Source organism: Lagopus leucura, unplaced genomic scaffold (assembly GCF_019238085.1).
Source record: "Lagopus leucura isolate 7727_CA_CO unplaced genomic scaffold, USGS_WTPT01 Super-Scaffold_100008, whole genome shotgun sequence".
NCBI classification, from domain to species: domain Eukaryota; kingdom Metazoa; phylum Chordata; class Aves; order Galliformes; family Phasianidae; genus Lagopus; species Lagopus leucura.
In genome coordinates this window covers 2,864,785-2,880,496 of record NW_024962265.1, presented here as the reverse complement: position 1 = coordinate 2,880,496, position 15,712 = coordinate 2,864,785, and the positions used below count along the sequence as shown (strand labels likewise).

Sequence of the window (15,712 nt, the reverse complement as noted above, 5' to 3'; positions counted from 1 at the left end):
GTTATGTTTACAATATATCTTACAGAAAAAAAGGTTGGTGCCTAACTTCAAGTACAAAAAGACAAGGAAACAAGTGCAAGTAAAAGTTCATAGGTGTAACAGAACTCCAAGTGTTGTGGAGCTTTTTGACAGGGTGCTGACAAATGATGGAAGGAAAAAAGGATTCATAAGCAGGAAGAGCTGTCAGTGTTAAATGGAAGGGAATTTGAGAACCTAAAGTCAGTAATAACAGTTTCCAGAGGAGGTAGGAAGTAGAGAATTCAGAAACTACATTTTTTAAAGGCATGCAAGGACCAGCCTTATCTGACAAAGCCTGAGCCATCACATAAACATACATTAAGTGGAAGAATATGCATTTTCAAAAAAGAGAATACTTTTCTATTAACTACCTTAACTTACAAGTCACCTGTAAGACCTTAAACTAAGGACCATGATACGTTTGACCCTTTTCAGGCTTCCATGTCAGCCTCTGTGTCATTTCCTGCAGCAGCACCTAGAGGCCAACTGCTCACAAACCACACTCCAACATCACTAAACTCTGCTGCACCCAGCAAAATTACTTGCTACAAAGGAACGAAGCTTGAGGTGCAACTAAGGCAATGTACATCTGCTAACACCTCAGGAGGAGGTCAGCTGTCTTAGTGACCCCACGGTACAGATAAATACTTTTTACAGAATATTTGTGTCTCCCCTATGCAGATCACGAAACCAAAAAGCCCCTTTCTCTGTATTTACAGAGCTAAGTGTTAGGCCTTAAACACTGACGATGATCTTTATAACTAAAAGGCACAGAGGTTGCCAATAAAACAATTCTCAGCAAACAGAAGAAAAAGCCTGTACTCAGGAAACAGCTACTCATTCAGAACAGCAGTATTTGCTGAAATAAAAGCCAGTTCCTATTTCAAGTTAAGTTGAGATCACAATAAATGGATTACCAGCAGGTACCTTTCCGCAGCATGACATACAAATTATTTAACTCTTGTAAGCAAATATATGCTAATTGCTGTTAGCCTAATTTCTTCATTTTACTACATAGTAGAAAGGGCTTCCAAGCATATTGCTCAAGGTCAAAGAGAAAACTAATAACAGAGATAATAACAGAATCTGAATTCTGTTATGGCCCCAAGACCTGTGGTTTCAGCATTAGTCAGGCTGGTTCTTCACTTTTGCTGCAGTGAGGTTATCCTAATGGTGGATTACAGCCACTGCCAACAGTGGAAACGTGCCATAGAAGTGACCACCTTCTTGTGTAACAGGAGACAGTAAGGAAGCTGACACACAGTAGGTAAAATACAAGTTTTTTTAAAAAAAATTGCTTTCTCTTTTACAGGCAAATGTTTGTACAGAGGTTGTTGGAACACAAGCAGACAAAATAAGCGAGAAACAAGACGAAGGGTTTGTCATATGGATCTGCAGCCAAAACTTAATAAAAAGGCAATAACTGGAGATACTCACAGCACTGATCAACTACAGGTCTATATCCCCTCCCCCAGGTACATGTGTATAACAGGAAAAATACATCCAGCATCAGCTTTTGAACAGCTAAAATGCCCTCAAGGCTCCCTTCCATTTTAATACCTACACAATTTCAGTGGCAATTGTAGATGCAACAGAGCACACAGACAACCACCATCACTGCACAGCCTTCTCTTGCCACCTGTCACATACTGTTCCCAAACAAAAGGTGAACATGAAATCAGAGCAGAGTGCTACATACTATTTTACATCAGACTGAAAAGAGCTGCAGTGTTTAGAAATTTAGTTTGTCATTTCTTCATTTTTCTATGAGAATTTTCTTCCATTGCTTTCTTCTTCGGTATCAATCAATTAAAAAGTTAGTTACCTACATTAGAAGAATTGAGAATCTAATAGCTGGCCAGGTGAAAGAATGAGTTTCTCTCCATTCTATACACAGTATTTCAATAACTACCTGCAATCAGTTAACACTGGTTTTCTAGCAAAGACTGCCTGACAGTATAGAGCATCTGCTAACAGTCCACTTATTCTGATTCAAATGCTTAAGCTTTTTAATTTCCTTTCTCCTTTCACTTCCCTCTATTAAACCTGTTTTCTTTGGACTTGGAAGAAACACAAACTCACTCCTTGTTGCTTTAGTCTCCATTCTGGCATAGAAAATATTGTGCTGAAGTAAAAAAAAAAAACAAAAAACAACAACAACAACAAAAAACTACCTGCCAACTGCCCAACAACCCCAGATGACTCTGGTGTGCAGAGATGGAGGACTGACAAGCAAGAGAAATATCAGGAAAGAGAAGCATAATAGCACACAGTCCTTTTCCAGAGCTTCCCACTTACTGTGGACGCTGACCAGGAAACTGTGAAGAAGCACCAGAACAAGGAAAACAGGAATACAGACAAAGCATTTCCTCAGCAGTTGGTTTTCAAAATCATGAAGTCATGGATGAAAAGTTCAAAAAACCAAGGATTCCCAGAGCAATAAGCAGAATTGTGCAATTCAAAAACACACAGACGTGAATCTTAATTTCAAAGGGCTTTATATTACAAAAAATGAAGTCACAACGAATGCGAAAAATCCATTCAATGAGGCTTGTTTCCAGTCTGCTAGGAAAGCTACTTTCTCTTCTTTTTTTCCCAGCCTACTGCTGAAAACACGATTGCCAAAACAGTGACACCTCGAGCTAGATTTTTAAAATCAAACTTGCTCTGCCAGATCCAGTACTCTGAACTTGTCCAGGTTGTAGAAACAAGCCTTCACCACTCGGCCGCCAAAGTATCTTCCATTTAGATCCACAACAGCTATAATTGCAACAAAAAACAGGTCAGCAAGCAGCAATTCAGTGACTAAAAATTTGAGTCTAATGAGCGAGACTTTGATCTCTTTGAGGTGAACACTGAAATTCATACGACACAGTTTAGTAACATACCTTTAATTGCAGACTCAACCCGTTCAAACTCCAAAAATATTCTTACAGCTTCATCATCAGGGGCACCAGGAATCTGACAGAAAACCCAAAAACAACAACAAAAAAAAAAACAACCCAGCAGATCTGATTAGAATAGCAACAAAACCACTGTTCTACGAAGCACTTTTTCGCAAAAGTAGAATGTAAAATTAAGCCAATATAATTCAATTCTCCAGTTGCCAAAGGGAGGTTGAAGACTGCTGAACTTGGGTCCTGCTTCTCTATGGAAACCTTTCAAATCAGCTAGGGTGAAAAGTTTCAGTAATCTAAACTTGTAAGCATCTCAAAGTAAAAGATTAATTTAACAGGAGGAACTAAAAAAGGTTCCAAAAACACAACACTCAAGGACTTTGCTATTTCTGACATTCAGAGTTTGCACTTTACAAAAATTGGAAACAGAATCACAACACAACAAAGGACCCTTTGAAATCCTCTAATCTATGCTGCTCCTTCACAGCAGCAGTGTGCCAGTCATGAAAGACAAACGGCCAGTTCACTTTTGGAGTAGCCAGAACGGGAGAACGATTCTGTCTTACCTCAAAGATGACACATTTCCCAACCTTGCCATATTTTTCACATTCTTCCTTAGTTTCAACTTCTAGATCTTCATCCACCTCACCTGCACCCACCATATTCTGAAAGTTTAAACAATCAACGTAAGTCGTTGGATGCAGCCTGCATAGATAATAATGTAGATAAATCACAGATGCATGCAACTGTGACTATGAATAATTTAAGCTATTGTTTACCAGGTCAAGAATCATTTTGTCACATTCCAGAGCCCAGGCACTTCCCTAATACTAAGACACTGTGACATGGTCACTGCATAACCTAAACTAATGTTGATTTACAGTCACAAATTGTATCAAAGGAAAGTATACATTTTCTCCACCACACACAGAGCACCACCTAGGTGCAGTTCAGAATTGTCCAAACTGCACAGAGTAACTGTAACAGGAATGCAGGTTTTACCATTTAAATCAGTTGTGTATGGTGGAAATACCAAGACACAACTTACCCTTAGTAAGACCACTTTAGTTGGGCATTTCAGTATCTCAGTCAATGGATTAGAATCTGCTTTCTTGGTTGCATCTGCTAGGAAGAGAAAAAAAAGTTAATCATGGAATCATTTTAGACTAATGCTCATATGAAGGCTTTAATCAGCTTTTTACTGTTAGCAAACAGTGAAACAAAGGCCATTAAGTATAGTTTTGTAGAGGTAGGAAGAGATCTTGTCGCTTCTTGGAAGGACAGTATGCACAAAAATCACTGCTACAAAGATCACAGACAACGTGCTATTTCCTTGAGGGAAATCATTCATGAGTTTAAAATTGCATCAGATCCTCTAAGAATTAAAAACCAGATCTCCTGACTTCCAACACTTGTGTTCAGGCAGAAGTGCTGTTCCAGTAAGTGGAGATGCAAACAACAGCAGGGAAATGAGGACATTATCTAACGCACATGATAGGGAAAAAAGCCAGCAGGAATACAGCACTGAAGTGAATATACAGATAGAAGGTTACAAACACTAAAGAAGGATGGCTAATAAGGGAGGATGAGCTAAAATAAAATAATTAATAGATCACTTTAAAAGAATTTATAAAGGGAAGTTTCCACAAAAAAGAGCATGAGGCACTGTTCCAATTAAGCAGTATTTTCTGCTAGAACTAATAGCTAACAAAAATCCAGGAGCTTCCACTGAGCACAAACTATTATTTCCCACTATCATTTTCACAAATGTACTGGTGCAAGACAACATTACCTTTCTCTGTAGCATCTCCAACAATGATCTTGCCACCCCTCTTGCTGGTTTTCTCTACAGAGAGTGCTGTGCTCAACCCCTGTTCGTGCTTTCCCAGCCCTTGGCCCTCTCTGAAACCATACTTCTGCATGATTTTATGAGCCACTGTCCCTCTGCAAAAAGGAAAAAAACATCAGTTAGTAAAGGTTTCTTACAACAGTGTTGTCACTGCATTTCTCCAGAGTGTGCAAGTACTCAAAAGTTGCTCACACTTTTCCAAACACATTCAAGGTTCTAGTAGCAGAGCAAGTCACACATCATGCCAAGGTCCATTTAGTCCAGTTTCTGATCTCTGTCAGTGGCTGGTATCAAAAGCCTGAGAGAAAAGGTGGAACCTAATGTGGAACCATATGCTTCCCACATTAGATCACATTACACTACCTACTGTTTTGAAGTGTGCATAAGGTCCAAATCACATGGTTTTGCCAGCACTTCCTATGACAAACCTGGATATTCTCAGTATTAACTGACACAGCTCTTCTTTCTGAATTTTCAAGAGCTTACTTAGGTAATAATCTCCAATCTATTAAAAATACCATCTTCATTGGCATTTATTTGGAGCACATACCTGGATAAGCCAAGGCATGAAAGAAATGTCATGCTACAGTAATTCACACCACAGTAAATAATCTACACTAAGTCACCTCCATTCTACCAAGAGGCATTTAAGATTGCACAGAAAACACTGGATCAGTGACTACATGACATATACAAAGGCCTGGCTACATAATGCTTGAAAGCTGAAACATTAAGCCACAGGATAAACAGTAGTCAATTGTATAGACAAAACATTTTCTATAGCAGCACCTCCTTCAATGAAGTTCCCAGTGCAGTGCTAAATAGAGGAGGTAGCAATACCTCAATGTGCTCCCCAGTACTACTTCAGTTCCATGGTTTGTTGTTGTTGTTGTTGTTTGATTATCTTTTTTTAAACATTGCCCAGAAAAATGACGTTTCTATTGAAAAATGGATTGAAAAAAACTTCTCCAAAAATAAATGTAGTGTAACAGTGTAATAAACTATGCTTTTATGGCTGCATTTCGTCCTGCATCCAGTTTGGATCACATCAAATCTGCACTTCTGCAACACCCAGTATGACTGAGAAGAGAGCACACAGCTAACCATGACACCTTTCAAATGAGGTCTCGGGGCTATTTTTAACTACACATTTGACTTCACTTTGCCACCCACTGTAGAAACACAAGCATCACACACAACAAGGACGCCAGGCAGAAAAGTAAACTGACAGATTTGCAACCACAGCTGCTCCCACACTCGTGCAAATATGCTTTGAATTTCTGAAGAAACGAACTGCAGTTGAAACAGGCACATAACAAAATTAGGACAAGGCTGGAAAAGAAACCTAGTGGAACTGACAAGCCACCTTTGCTTTCCTGCAGACTACATTAGCTTGGATTGTACAACCCATAAACGCTTCATGCTGGAACTTGTCTTGAAAACACAGCTCTCTCAAATGCAGTTCTCTCATTCAAGTCAATCCACTGCTTTTTCTGTATCCTGTCAGTTCTGTCTACTTGCACTCAGGCTAACCATATACACACAATGTGTTATTTACTTTACTGAAAACTATTTTAACTTTCCATTCCTGTCACCTTCTAATGCTTTTTTCCACCAAGTGTAAATATGTCAAACATTTACCCCATGTTAGCAAGGAATGAGTTGCTAGGTCCTGTGGGGCTACGAGGTCTGTCTGGTTCATCGTACACTGGAGGAGGAATGGCTGCTTTGGAAGATGGTGCCCGAGGTCTTGATTCATCTTCGTATGGGAACGATGCTACAGCTGAAGAAAAGAGACATTTGCTTTGTCACTAAAATATGCTGCATGTTACAAATGCTACAATACGATGCTTTCAATTTCAGCTCATTTAGAGAAAGATCTCTATCACAGAATCACAGGGTTGGAAGGGACCTCAAGGATCATGAATCTCACCTCCCCCCTGCCACAGGCAGGGCCACCAACCCTAGATACTAGACCAGGCTGCCCAGGGCCTCTACTTGCAAACTGTACCTTTTCTGCTTTATACAAAAATGTCTTTCACATAAACCCAAACCAGAAGAACGTTTCCTATGCACACAGAGCTTTAACATCGCCTTATCTTCTTTCCCTTGCCCCAAGATTTAAACTTAGAGTTATTCTGGATTTTTGTCATAGAACAAATAATGAGTTTACATACACATCGTGCATGTGTAAGTCTGTAGCACATTCATTAACTTCTTACTTATCAAGCTGAGAAAAACATTAAGCAGCCACCTGCACCACAGTGAGCCTACCCAGACAGGGGACAAACAAACCCAACGTTCCATTCATCAGAACACAGTTGTGACATTATGTCAATACACACATCTTAGGCCTAAAGGACTGTAAAGAAAGCATACTGTACACTTACACAAAGGAGAAATCAGTCTTCCAAAAAAGAACCAGCACAACTCAAAATATTTATACAGATATCTCTGATAATTTCTGAACTGACACAGCATGGGGAAGAGACACATATCATCCAGATTAGATTACTATCTTCCACTGAGAAGTCAAACTGAAAAATGTAAAAAAAAAAAAAAAAAAAAAAGCCCCACAACAAAAAACCTACAGTACACTGAAGAAAACACACAGAACACACTTTTGAGTGTATTTAGGGCCTTTTAAACTGAATTTGTTTTAAATTATCTTATTGTGAACTACTGTTTATATCTTTCCCACTATGTCATACGTGAAGTTTGAGAACACTGATGAGGAAAAAGAAAATACTATCTAGAATCAGAGCACCTCAAGTTGGAAAGGACTCACAAGGCTTTGAGTCCACCTCTCAGCTCCACCCAGGACCACCCAAAATCCAAACCCTATGTCTGAGGGCACTGTCCAAACGCCTCTTGAACTCTGGCAGCTTGGTGCCACCCTCTGGTGCAAAGCTTTCCCTAACAGCCCCTGCCCCAGCTCCGTGCTGTTCCCTCTGGCCCTGCTGCTGTCACAGAGCTCAGCACTGGCCCCTCTTGCCCCCAGTGCAGAGCTGTGGGCTGCCATGAGATGGACTGAACTGCTGCTGCACTTCTGCTACAGCGCTGTTTTCTGAGGTTTTTCCAGTCTAGCTTTGGGTATCAAGTAACCAGCAGCACAAAGATTTCTTTGTAAGCTCATCTCACAGAGCTCTCCCCTCAGGATATTTCTAACGTTTCCAGCCTATATTTATTTTTCCTTGACTCTACTCAATCGCTCCTAATTATTTACTCAGGACAATTTCTGTTTCTAGTGTTTACACACTTCAAATGCTTTCACTATTATATCACTCACTTACTCTGCCAACCTTCCATTATTTTATTTTAAATCTTCTTTCAAATAAAATCTGGAAAGTCCTTTACGTGCACAGCTTAATTATTTTTAAGGACATAAAACAACGAACAGCACATTGTGTCACTTAAAAACTTAATCAGACATACAAAAAGAGCCCTGAGCATTTTGTTCTTACAGCAAGAGTCTGCCACCTAGTGGAATACTGCGACCTTCAACCTGAGTTCATCGAGGACAACCCTTCTGCACGTGTAATTCTTCAACAAATATTATTTGCTTTATCTATTACTAGTAAAATGGAAATAGGAACTTATCTTTTGCCTCTAAAGTAAGACCTTCAACGTTTCAGCTTTCACACAAAGATGATAGCTGCTTAAGAGGATTTTTCTGAGTGTTCTTTGGTTATCCCTCAAAGATCTTAGAAGTTGCGTTTGCAGTGCCTGATTGCTTTAGAAAAGGGTCATTCATAAAGCACCTCTGAAAGCCGAGGGCAATGGAAGAATTCTCTCTTCATACCACTGAGGTTTTTCATCCACCTTTCTGCAATACCACTTCTTTTACACCACAAATGAATAACTGGACACATTTACAACAGAGCAGCCTGCTAAACCACTTCTACAGCCATACAGAAAGAATCCTTTAGCATAAGACAGGAAACAGTATTATTATGGGTTCCCCACAGCCTCCCTGCAGTCAACAAACAACTAAGACAAGTAATCAGGCAAGAAACAATCACTTGAAAAGAATAGCAGGATGACTTCACTGAATAGAAACCTGAGTGAGAATTAAGAAATATTACTGCTGTCAGAGAACAGGATTTTGTTGTACTTACGTTCTTTGTCCTTCTCAACCAGAGAAGTAGGTGGTGCAATTGCAGCTCCTCCCATACCTATGAGTAAAATGGAAGAGAATATGTTTGTGTCATTATGTTCTGCTGCTTGGAATAGCTGCACTGAGGTGTAACGCAGCTGCTGGCTCCAAAAGCAGCAGCAAGAGTGTGAGTGATATGAATGAAAAGCACATCAAAGAAGATCCCACTGCAATCACGTGCTGCATGTTGTTTCCAGAGTCAATATATTGCACAGAATTTCAAAAGTAAAGGCTACAAGGGAAACAAACCTTCAGTCCTAAAACAGTTCAACTAAGCCAATACTCTGCTCAAGTTTGACTACACTTACATAAGAGAATGGTACAAAGCCCCTTCCCTATTTTAATATGCAGCATTTTAAGGTAGTCACTGACTTCCAAGGCAGAGCCAATATTTTCCATGTCCGTGTCAGAAATTTACTTTTCTAAAATAAATCAGACCTGAATTATTCACTCAAATTGTTGTTGTTGAGAAGAATGAAATTTCATTTGGTTTGTGCTAAGGTATCATCCCAGCACGTATTTTGCTAACTAGTTCTAAGAGCATTCAAATCACCAGGAATGGTAAGCACCAGTAGCTAAAGCTCAACAGCGATTCTCGTGGCTTCATTTTATTCCACGCTTTCCTTCTCTCCTGGAATTCCACACCGTGCATAAAGGTAAAATAGGTATTGATAAACCAGTGGAAAGCCACAAATAATTGAGAATGCACCTCCTCCAAGGAAAAAAAAACACTGTATTAAAATAGTTATAATGTAATAAAATACTGGGTTTATTCCAATGGCTCGAATGTTAACAGTATGCCTCTCAGCTAAGAGAAATACAAAATACATTAAACCAGGACTGTGACCATATCCTCCTCCTCCCTGCATTTTTCTCCTATTAAGAAAATAAACAGCTCTCTTACTTCTTTTTCTTCTCTCCCTTTCGTAATCTTCATCTTCATCAGAATCTGGATCTGGTCTTCTTGAAAACCCACTGGCTTCATGTCTGTCTTTACGTCTTCTAGGAGACACAGCAAGTTAGGATAAGAAACAATTCAAGTCTGCTTTAACTCATGATACTACTTTGCCATATGAATTTAATGGCATTCGGCCAATCAGATTAGCATTTTATAATGTGTTGTCCATGAAAGTGAAAGTAAACACCCTTTTAGGTTTTTTGTTGTTGTTGTTGGTTTGCTTTTATCCTTTTTTTTTTTTGTAAAATAGAAAATGGATTCAAAACAAGATCGTTTTCCACCTGCAAATCAATCAAGGATGAAGTATGGAAACGAAGAAGCCTATGAATAAGTGTAGCCCAAGCTGATGACAGTGACTGACAGACTATAATGGGAGAGGTGCTGGATGCAAGCAATAGCAAGGTAGCAGTGACATGAATTAATCACCCTGCATTGAAGAGAAATTCAAATTTCAAATTCCTTTCAAATTCCCCACCAAAGGCTATCTGAAGCAGTATTTAATCAGTCAGTTTTTAATAAAAAAAAACAATCCTCATGCTTAAACAGTGTAATTCCACAGACTTTATGATTCGTACTACGATGAAACTGCTTATTAGTTTCACTTAGAATAAGCAAATGTAATCTTATTTCCTGGCTGGCAGATGTCTTACCACCTATTTCAACAGAACTTTGAATCTGCATTCAACCTTTAATAAGATTAAAGAGATTTCTTATTCCACAGAAAAAGCATTGAGCTACTTAAAGATTTCTTTTGGCCAGAAACAAAAGAGAAATAAATACAGAAAGTATGCTTCAACTGAATGCAGAACATGAAGTAACTGGCAACTATGGTTCATAAAGGCAGTGCTAGCTACGCCTTTAAAACTGGAATGAATTCACAGGTCAGTGTGAAGTACGTGAAAAGAGAAAAGATGATTTATCTCTGAGTGTTGAAAGCATTTCTGATGTCAGGTTACACTGACATGAAACACTTCAAAAATAATCTTATTTGCTAAACCTAAGGAAATTTCCTGACACTCTTCAGGGGGATAAAACCAAACAGACGTACATTTAACAGCCTATTCTTCACCTAACTGCCAATACGCCACACATTAATGCCTTACTTTTCTCTCTCTTCTATTTCCTTTTGCCTCTCCAGCTCACGCTGCCTCTGTCGTTCCTCTCTTTGCCGCTTCACCACTTTTTCATAATCATTTGGAAACATGGGATCATACTCATCTGCCAGAGGAATCAATACATCTCCTGCAGAAAAACCACTAGGTACGGGATCCTTGGAAGAGAAAAAGGAGAACAGGGACGTTTGTCAGCTGAGATCATAGAATCACAGTCCTGGGCAACCTGTTTCACGTGTCCTTGCTTGAGTAGAGCTGTTGGACCAGATGGCCTCCAAAGGTTCCTTCCAATCACAGCTGTATCACTGTGATAACCATTTGTATCATTACACAAGTCCAGTTCCAACACTGGTGCAATTACAATTACCTTCATTATTTACCTGACCAAATCACCATTTTGCAAAGTATTTTGAAGCTGTCCAGAAGAGATATGATAAGAGCAATGTTCTATTTTAATTGTACATTCAACAGGATGCTTTCATGTTGTACAGAATCATAGAATCACTAGAATCACTCAGGTTGGAAAAGACCTTAAAGATCATTGAGTCCAACCTACCTAAGAGACCTAACCATACTACCCTAAAATTAGCATCACATAGAAATCTGTAAAAAGCTGAAATGCTCATTAATTTAAGAACCTGTGAGTTGAGATTCCAATTCTGGAAAACAATCAGTTCTTTTAGCACTCAGAAAGACCATTTAAAAATAAAATGCAGATGGCTGCCAAAGTATTCCAATTCAGAGACATCTGTTAGCAGATGGAGCCTATCTGCTTCTTGAGTTAATGGTTCTTACCTTTAACCCAGCTGCTACATGAGGTGGTGTGTCCACGATCTGTCTTTCATCAGAAGAACTCCCTCGCTTCAGGTCAATCACTGGAGCAAGTACTGTTGTCTGCTTGGTTCTCTGACTCTGAAAAATGGCCAAAACATAAAATGCCTAAAAAAGCTACAAAAACCATTTTCTATCTTTTGTTTCCTTTCTATAAGATAACAAAATAGCACACTTTCCTCCTTCTAAGCAAGAGAGACTTTGCTTGTGCATGCACTAAAACACACAACTAAAATTCACAGATAAGTGAATGCTTTGCACCAGGATGAAAAGCACACATTAGAAGCTCAGGGGATCTCTTCAGATCAGGTTGAACCTAGCAGATTTTTTTCAAGAAGGGTCTTAAACCTATTCTGAACACATACTTTACCATCCAGTAAAACGTATCGATGTATATTCTCCATTTTTCAAACTTGTTCTGTTCTATTACTGCTGTTCTATTTCATAGAATCACAGAATGGCCTGGGTTGAAAAGAACCACAATGATCATTGAGTTTCAACCTCCTGCTATGTGCAGGGTCGCCAACCACCAGACCAGGCTGCCCAGAGCCACATCCAGCCTGGGTATTTGCACACATACAGACAAAGAAAATACCTAACACAGCAGCCATTTCAAATTTCATTCCCACACATGGCTCCAACTAACAGCAAAATCCTGCTGTCGATTTTAGCAGCGTAAATCAGCATTAATTCAACTGACAAATTGCCATGTCTCAGTAATCATTTTCTATCTGTACCAGTATTTAAGTAACCTCACTCTAGACCTTACAGATCACAACGAATGTACACATATCCTGCATGAATCAAAGCAGAATAACAGTACTGTGTAAAGCCACGAGATGAAATACTGTCACAATAAAAGAGCAGAAAACAGCTCTGTTGGAGTTTAAGCTCAAGGAATTGGCTTGCACTACTTCTCCCTTCCATGCACACGCACAGTTTCTCTAAGAATTTCTAATACACAATGATTTGTACTTTAGCACCTAAGGCCCTTCAAACAGAAAGCATAAATCGATGCAGATAGATAAGTAATAACTCTGTAAATAATGACCAGAATAAACATCACTGACAACTTTGAAGAGCAGCACAATCTTTACTTACACTTTAAACAAGAAAAAAGATAATTAACCTCATTATCTTCAATGTTAAATGTGAAGATCAGCTTTTGGCTCAAGTAGTAACAAAATTTGAGGCTCACAGCAAACACCAATTCTTTGTTAATTTTCATCTTGCCATACTTCCTTGAACAGACCTGAAGGAAATGCATCTTTTGTGCCTCCCACCTGTTTTGTGAGGCCCCTTGCTAGAAACCCACAGACAACAGGACAAAATCACCTCAAATCTGTATTATAAGGTCATGAACTCTCAATGATCTGAGCATGAAAGAATATTTAACAACAGGAAGCAAAATTAGGAAGAGCCCATACCTTTGCTTGAGTCAAAGCTGCCTTCTTCACCTGCAGTTGAGACTGTAGTAGTTTGAAGTTTTTAGACCAGCCTTCTGTTTTGGAATCGCTGGTCTCAACTCCCAAGTCATCGTAAAGTGACATTTTTTTTCAATTTAAAACTGGAAAACAACAACAAAAGGTAAATCAGATGATGTCACTATGCCCAGTGCCTAGCTGCTGCTATTTCAGGTATGTCTGGTCTTGTAGCCTTGAGATTTTAAATATCCTTTTTTTTTTTTTCCAAGCCAGAGAGAATTCCAAGCAATAACACTGCTGGTTTTTGGTTGTTTTTTTTTTTTTTTTTTTTTTTTTTTGCTGCACAGTAGCAGACATACAGGACCTACAAGTAAGACTGTGCAAAAATAACCACTTTAAAGGCAATGAGTACTCTTCAAAAGTTGATAGGTGTTAAAAACATCCTAAGTTTACACTTCCAGCAGTATATATCAATCATTTCAAGCTCTGAAGTTGCACTGTAACCCAGACCAATATTTGGAGATTTACAATGAAATTCAACATCAAGTGCATCACAATCCTCAAAACTTCAAGATCCAGACAGAATTATTCTCTGTTGATGTTAAAATTGATATGCACAAACATATCAACACTTCATTCACCTGCTTAAATACTGCTACTTTTTTGCCTCTCTGCACATTCAAAAAGGGTATCTTACTGTAATTCTATTTGCCAGAGTATTTTCACAACACTTAAAGGCCTTGCAAATACACAGACATACATTTATACAAAATTAGCAAAACATCAGCAGCAACGCAAAATAAAATATATCACCTTGTGTGTTACTTCATCTAGCATGAAAGGCAGAAGGAAAAATGTGAATATAAAGAGAAATCCACCACCTGTGGAACAACCTGTAAGGCCATTATTTAGTCTCGATGAGGCCTGGACTATAGTCTCTCCTGCCAAGAGCTTCAGTTTGTTAATTTACTGCAATATTACTGATGAACAGATTGCAGTGAAATTCTACAGATTCATCAGCAAGATCTTGCTTTCACAGATCTGACAGGGAACTCAGCATATAGGTGTTCTTTGCTAAAGATATATCTGAGATGCATTTAAACTTAGGGGAAAAGTCTCAGGTAGAGCTGACAGCAAGCCCCAAAGGGGTCACACAGCAAAAATAAAAGGCAAACAAATGAGATTTTATCTTGCAGTGGAATAGGAACGGCCAGGGCTTGGTAGAACAGAGTTCACTGCAAGATACTGGAGAAGACAGGATTATTGGGGGTTATTGCACATATGGGCACGAGGAACACCATACATACAGGAACACAGCACAAGGGAACAAAGGGCGGGCAGGGTGAGAACAAGGTTAGAATACAAATTCCTGACTGCCGCAGGGAAGTGCAGTCTGTGAATCACAGAATGGCTTGGGTTGGAAGGATCAAGTTCCAACCCCCTACCACAGGCAGGGCCACCACATAGATCTGGTACGAGACCAGGCTGCCTAAGGCCCCATCCAACCTGGCCTTGAACACCTCCAGGGATGGAGCATCCACAGCCTCTCTGGGCAGCCTGTTCCAGCACCTCACCGCTCTCTGTAAAGAAACTCCCCCAAACGCCCAATCTAAACCTTCCCTTCCTCAGCTTAAAACCATTCCCCCTTGTCCTATCACTGTCTACACCAGTGAAGCAGGAGTTCTGCTACTCCGGGGCAGATAGCACACACCTGGGGTACGTTACTGGACAAGTATAAATAGACAGGACTTTGCACCTCCAATTTGAAAGGGATGGGCTGCAGCACACCGGGGGCCGAGGCAGCAAACACAGAGCTTGTAACCAGCCACGCACAGCCTGCCCTGCAGGCGGGCAGAGGGCCGAGGCCGTGAGGCACACAGGCCGCGCAGCGGGGCTGAGGGGCCCGACCCCCCCCCCCACGCTAGGCCTTCGCCCCTCTGAGAGGAGCAACCCGCGGCCGAGGACCCGCTCTTACCCCACCCACCTCTATGCCTTCCCTACCCGCACCCTCGGGACGCGGAGCGGGTTTCCCAAGCGGGGTGTGCCGGCCGAGGCCCGCCGCCCGCTGCTCACCCGTCACCGCGCCGCCGCCATGAGCCGGCCGCTGAGGCAGCCGGGAACGAGTCCCCCTCACGGCGTCTGCGCCTGCGCGCTGCCGCCCGTTCCGCTCGGCCAATGGGGAGCCGACCGCACCGCGGCGGCGCCGCCGTTGTAGCGCCCCCTGGCGGCTGGAGGAGGGAGAAGCATCCCTCGCCTCGCAGAATGGCCAAGGTTGGAAGGGACCTCAAGGATCAGGAATCTCCAACCCCTCTGCTTCACGCAAGGCCACCGACCTCCACATTTAATACCAGACCAGGCTGCCCAGGGCCCCATCCAGTCTGGCCTTGAACACCTCCAGGGATGGACGAGGCATCCACAACCTCTCTGGGCAGCCTGTTCCAGCACCTCACCACTCATAGTAAAGAAT

At 40.7% G+C, this 15,712-nt stretch overlaps 1 protein-coding gene across 5 annotated transcripts; it reads right to left on the bottom strand.

The window, feature by feature from the left end:
- Window positions 1–1,286: 1,286 nt before the first annotated feature.
- On the bottom strand, window positions 1,287–15,388 carry RBM17 (RNA binding motif protein 17). Of its 5 annotated transcripts, none has more exons than XM_042872870.1 (12): window positions 15,319–15,388; window positions 13,249–13,388; window positions 11,786–11,902; window positions 10,982–11,148; window positions 9,825–9,922; window positions 8,883–8,939; window positions 6,406–6,547; window positions 4,708–4,859; window positions 3,964–4,040; window positions 3,482–3,580; window positions 2,907–2,979; window positions 1,287–2,778 (listed from the first exon to the last, which is right to left on the bottom strand). In XM_042872870.1, the coding sequence occupies exons 2-12, from the start codon at window positions 13,369–13,371 to the stop codon at window positions 2,675–2,677; spliced, it is 1,209 nt and encodes a 402-aa protein (XP_042728804.1). In that variant the 5' UTR covers window positions 13,372–13,388; window positions 15,319–15,388; the 3' UTR covers window positions 1,287–2,674. The 5 variants fall into 5 exon arrangements, with proteins under 5 accessions (XP_042728804.1, XP_042728807.1, XP_042728808.1 ...); XM_042872873.1 differs by having other exon boundaries at window positions 3,964–4,037; XM_042872874.1 differs by having other exon boundaries at window positions 9,825–9,919.
- Between the last annotated feature and the right edge of the window lie 324 nt (window positions 15,389–15,712).

Coding starts and splice junctions, on each gene's coding strand:
- RBM17 (XM_042872870.1), bottom strand. CDS start 13,371: ATGTCACTTTACGATGACTTGGGAGTTGAGACCAGCGATTCCAAAACA. Junction 8,940..9,824: donor AAGGGAGAGAAGAAAAAGAA/GTAAGAGAGCTG, acceptor TTTTACTCATAG/GTATGGGAGGAGCTGCAATT. Junction 2,779..2,906: donor GGTTGAGTCTGCAATTAAAG/GTATGTTACTAA, acceptor TTGCAATTATAG/CTGTTGTGGATCTAAATGGA.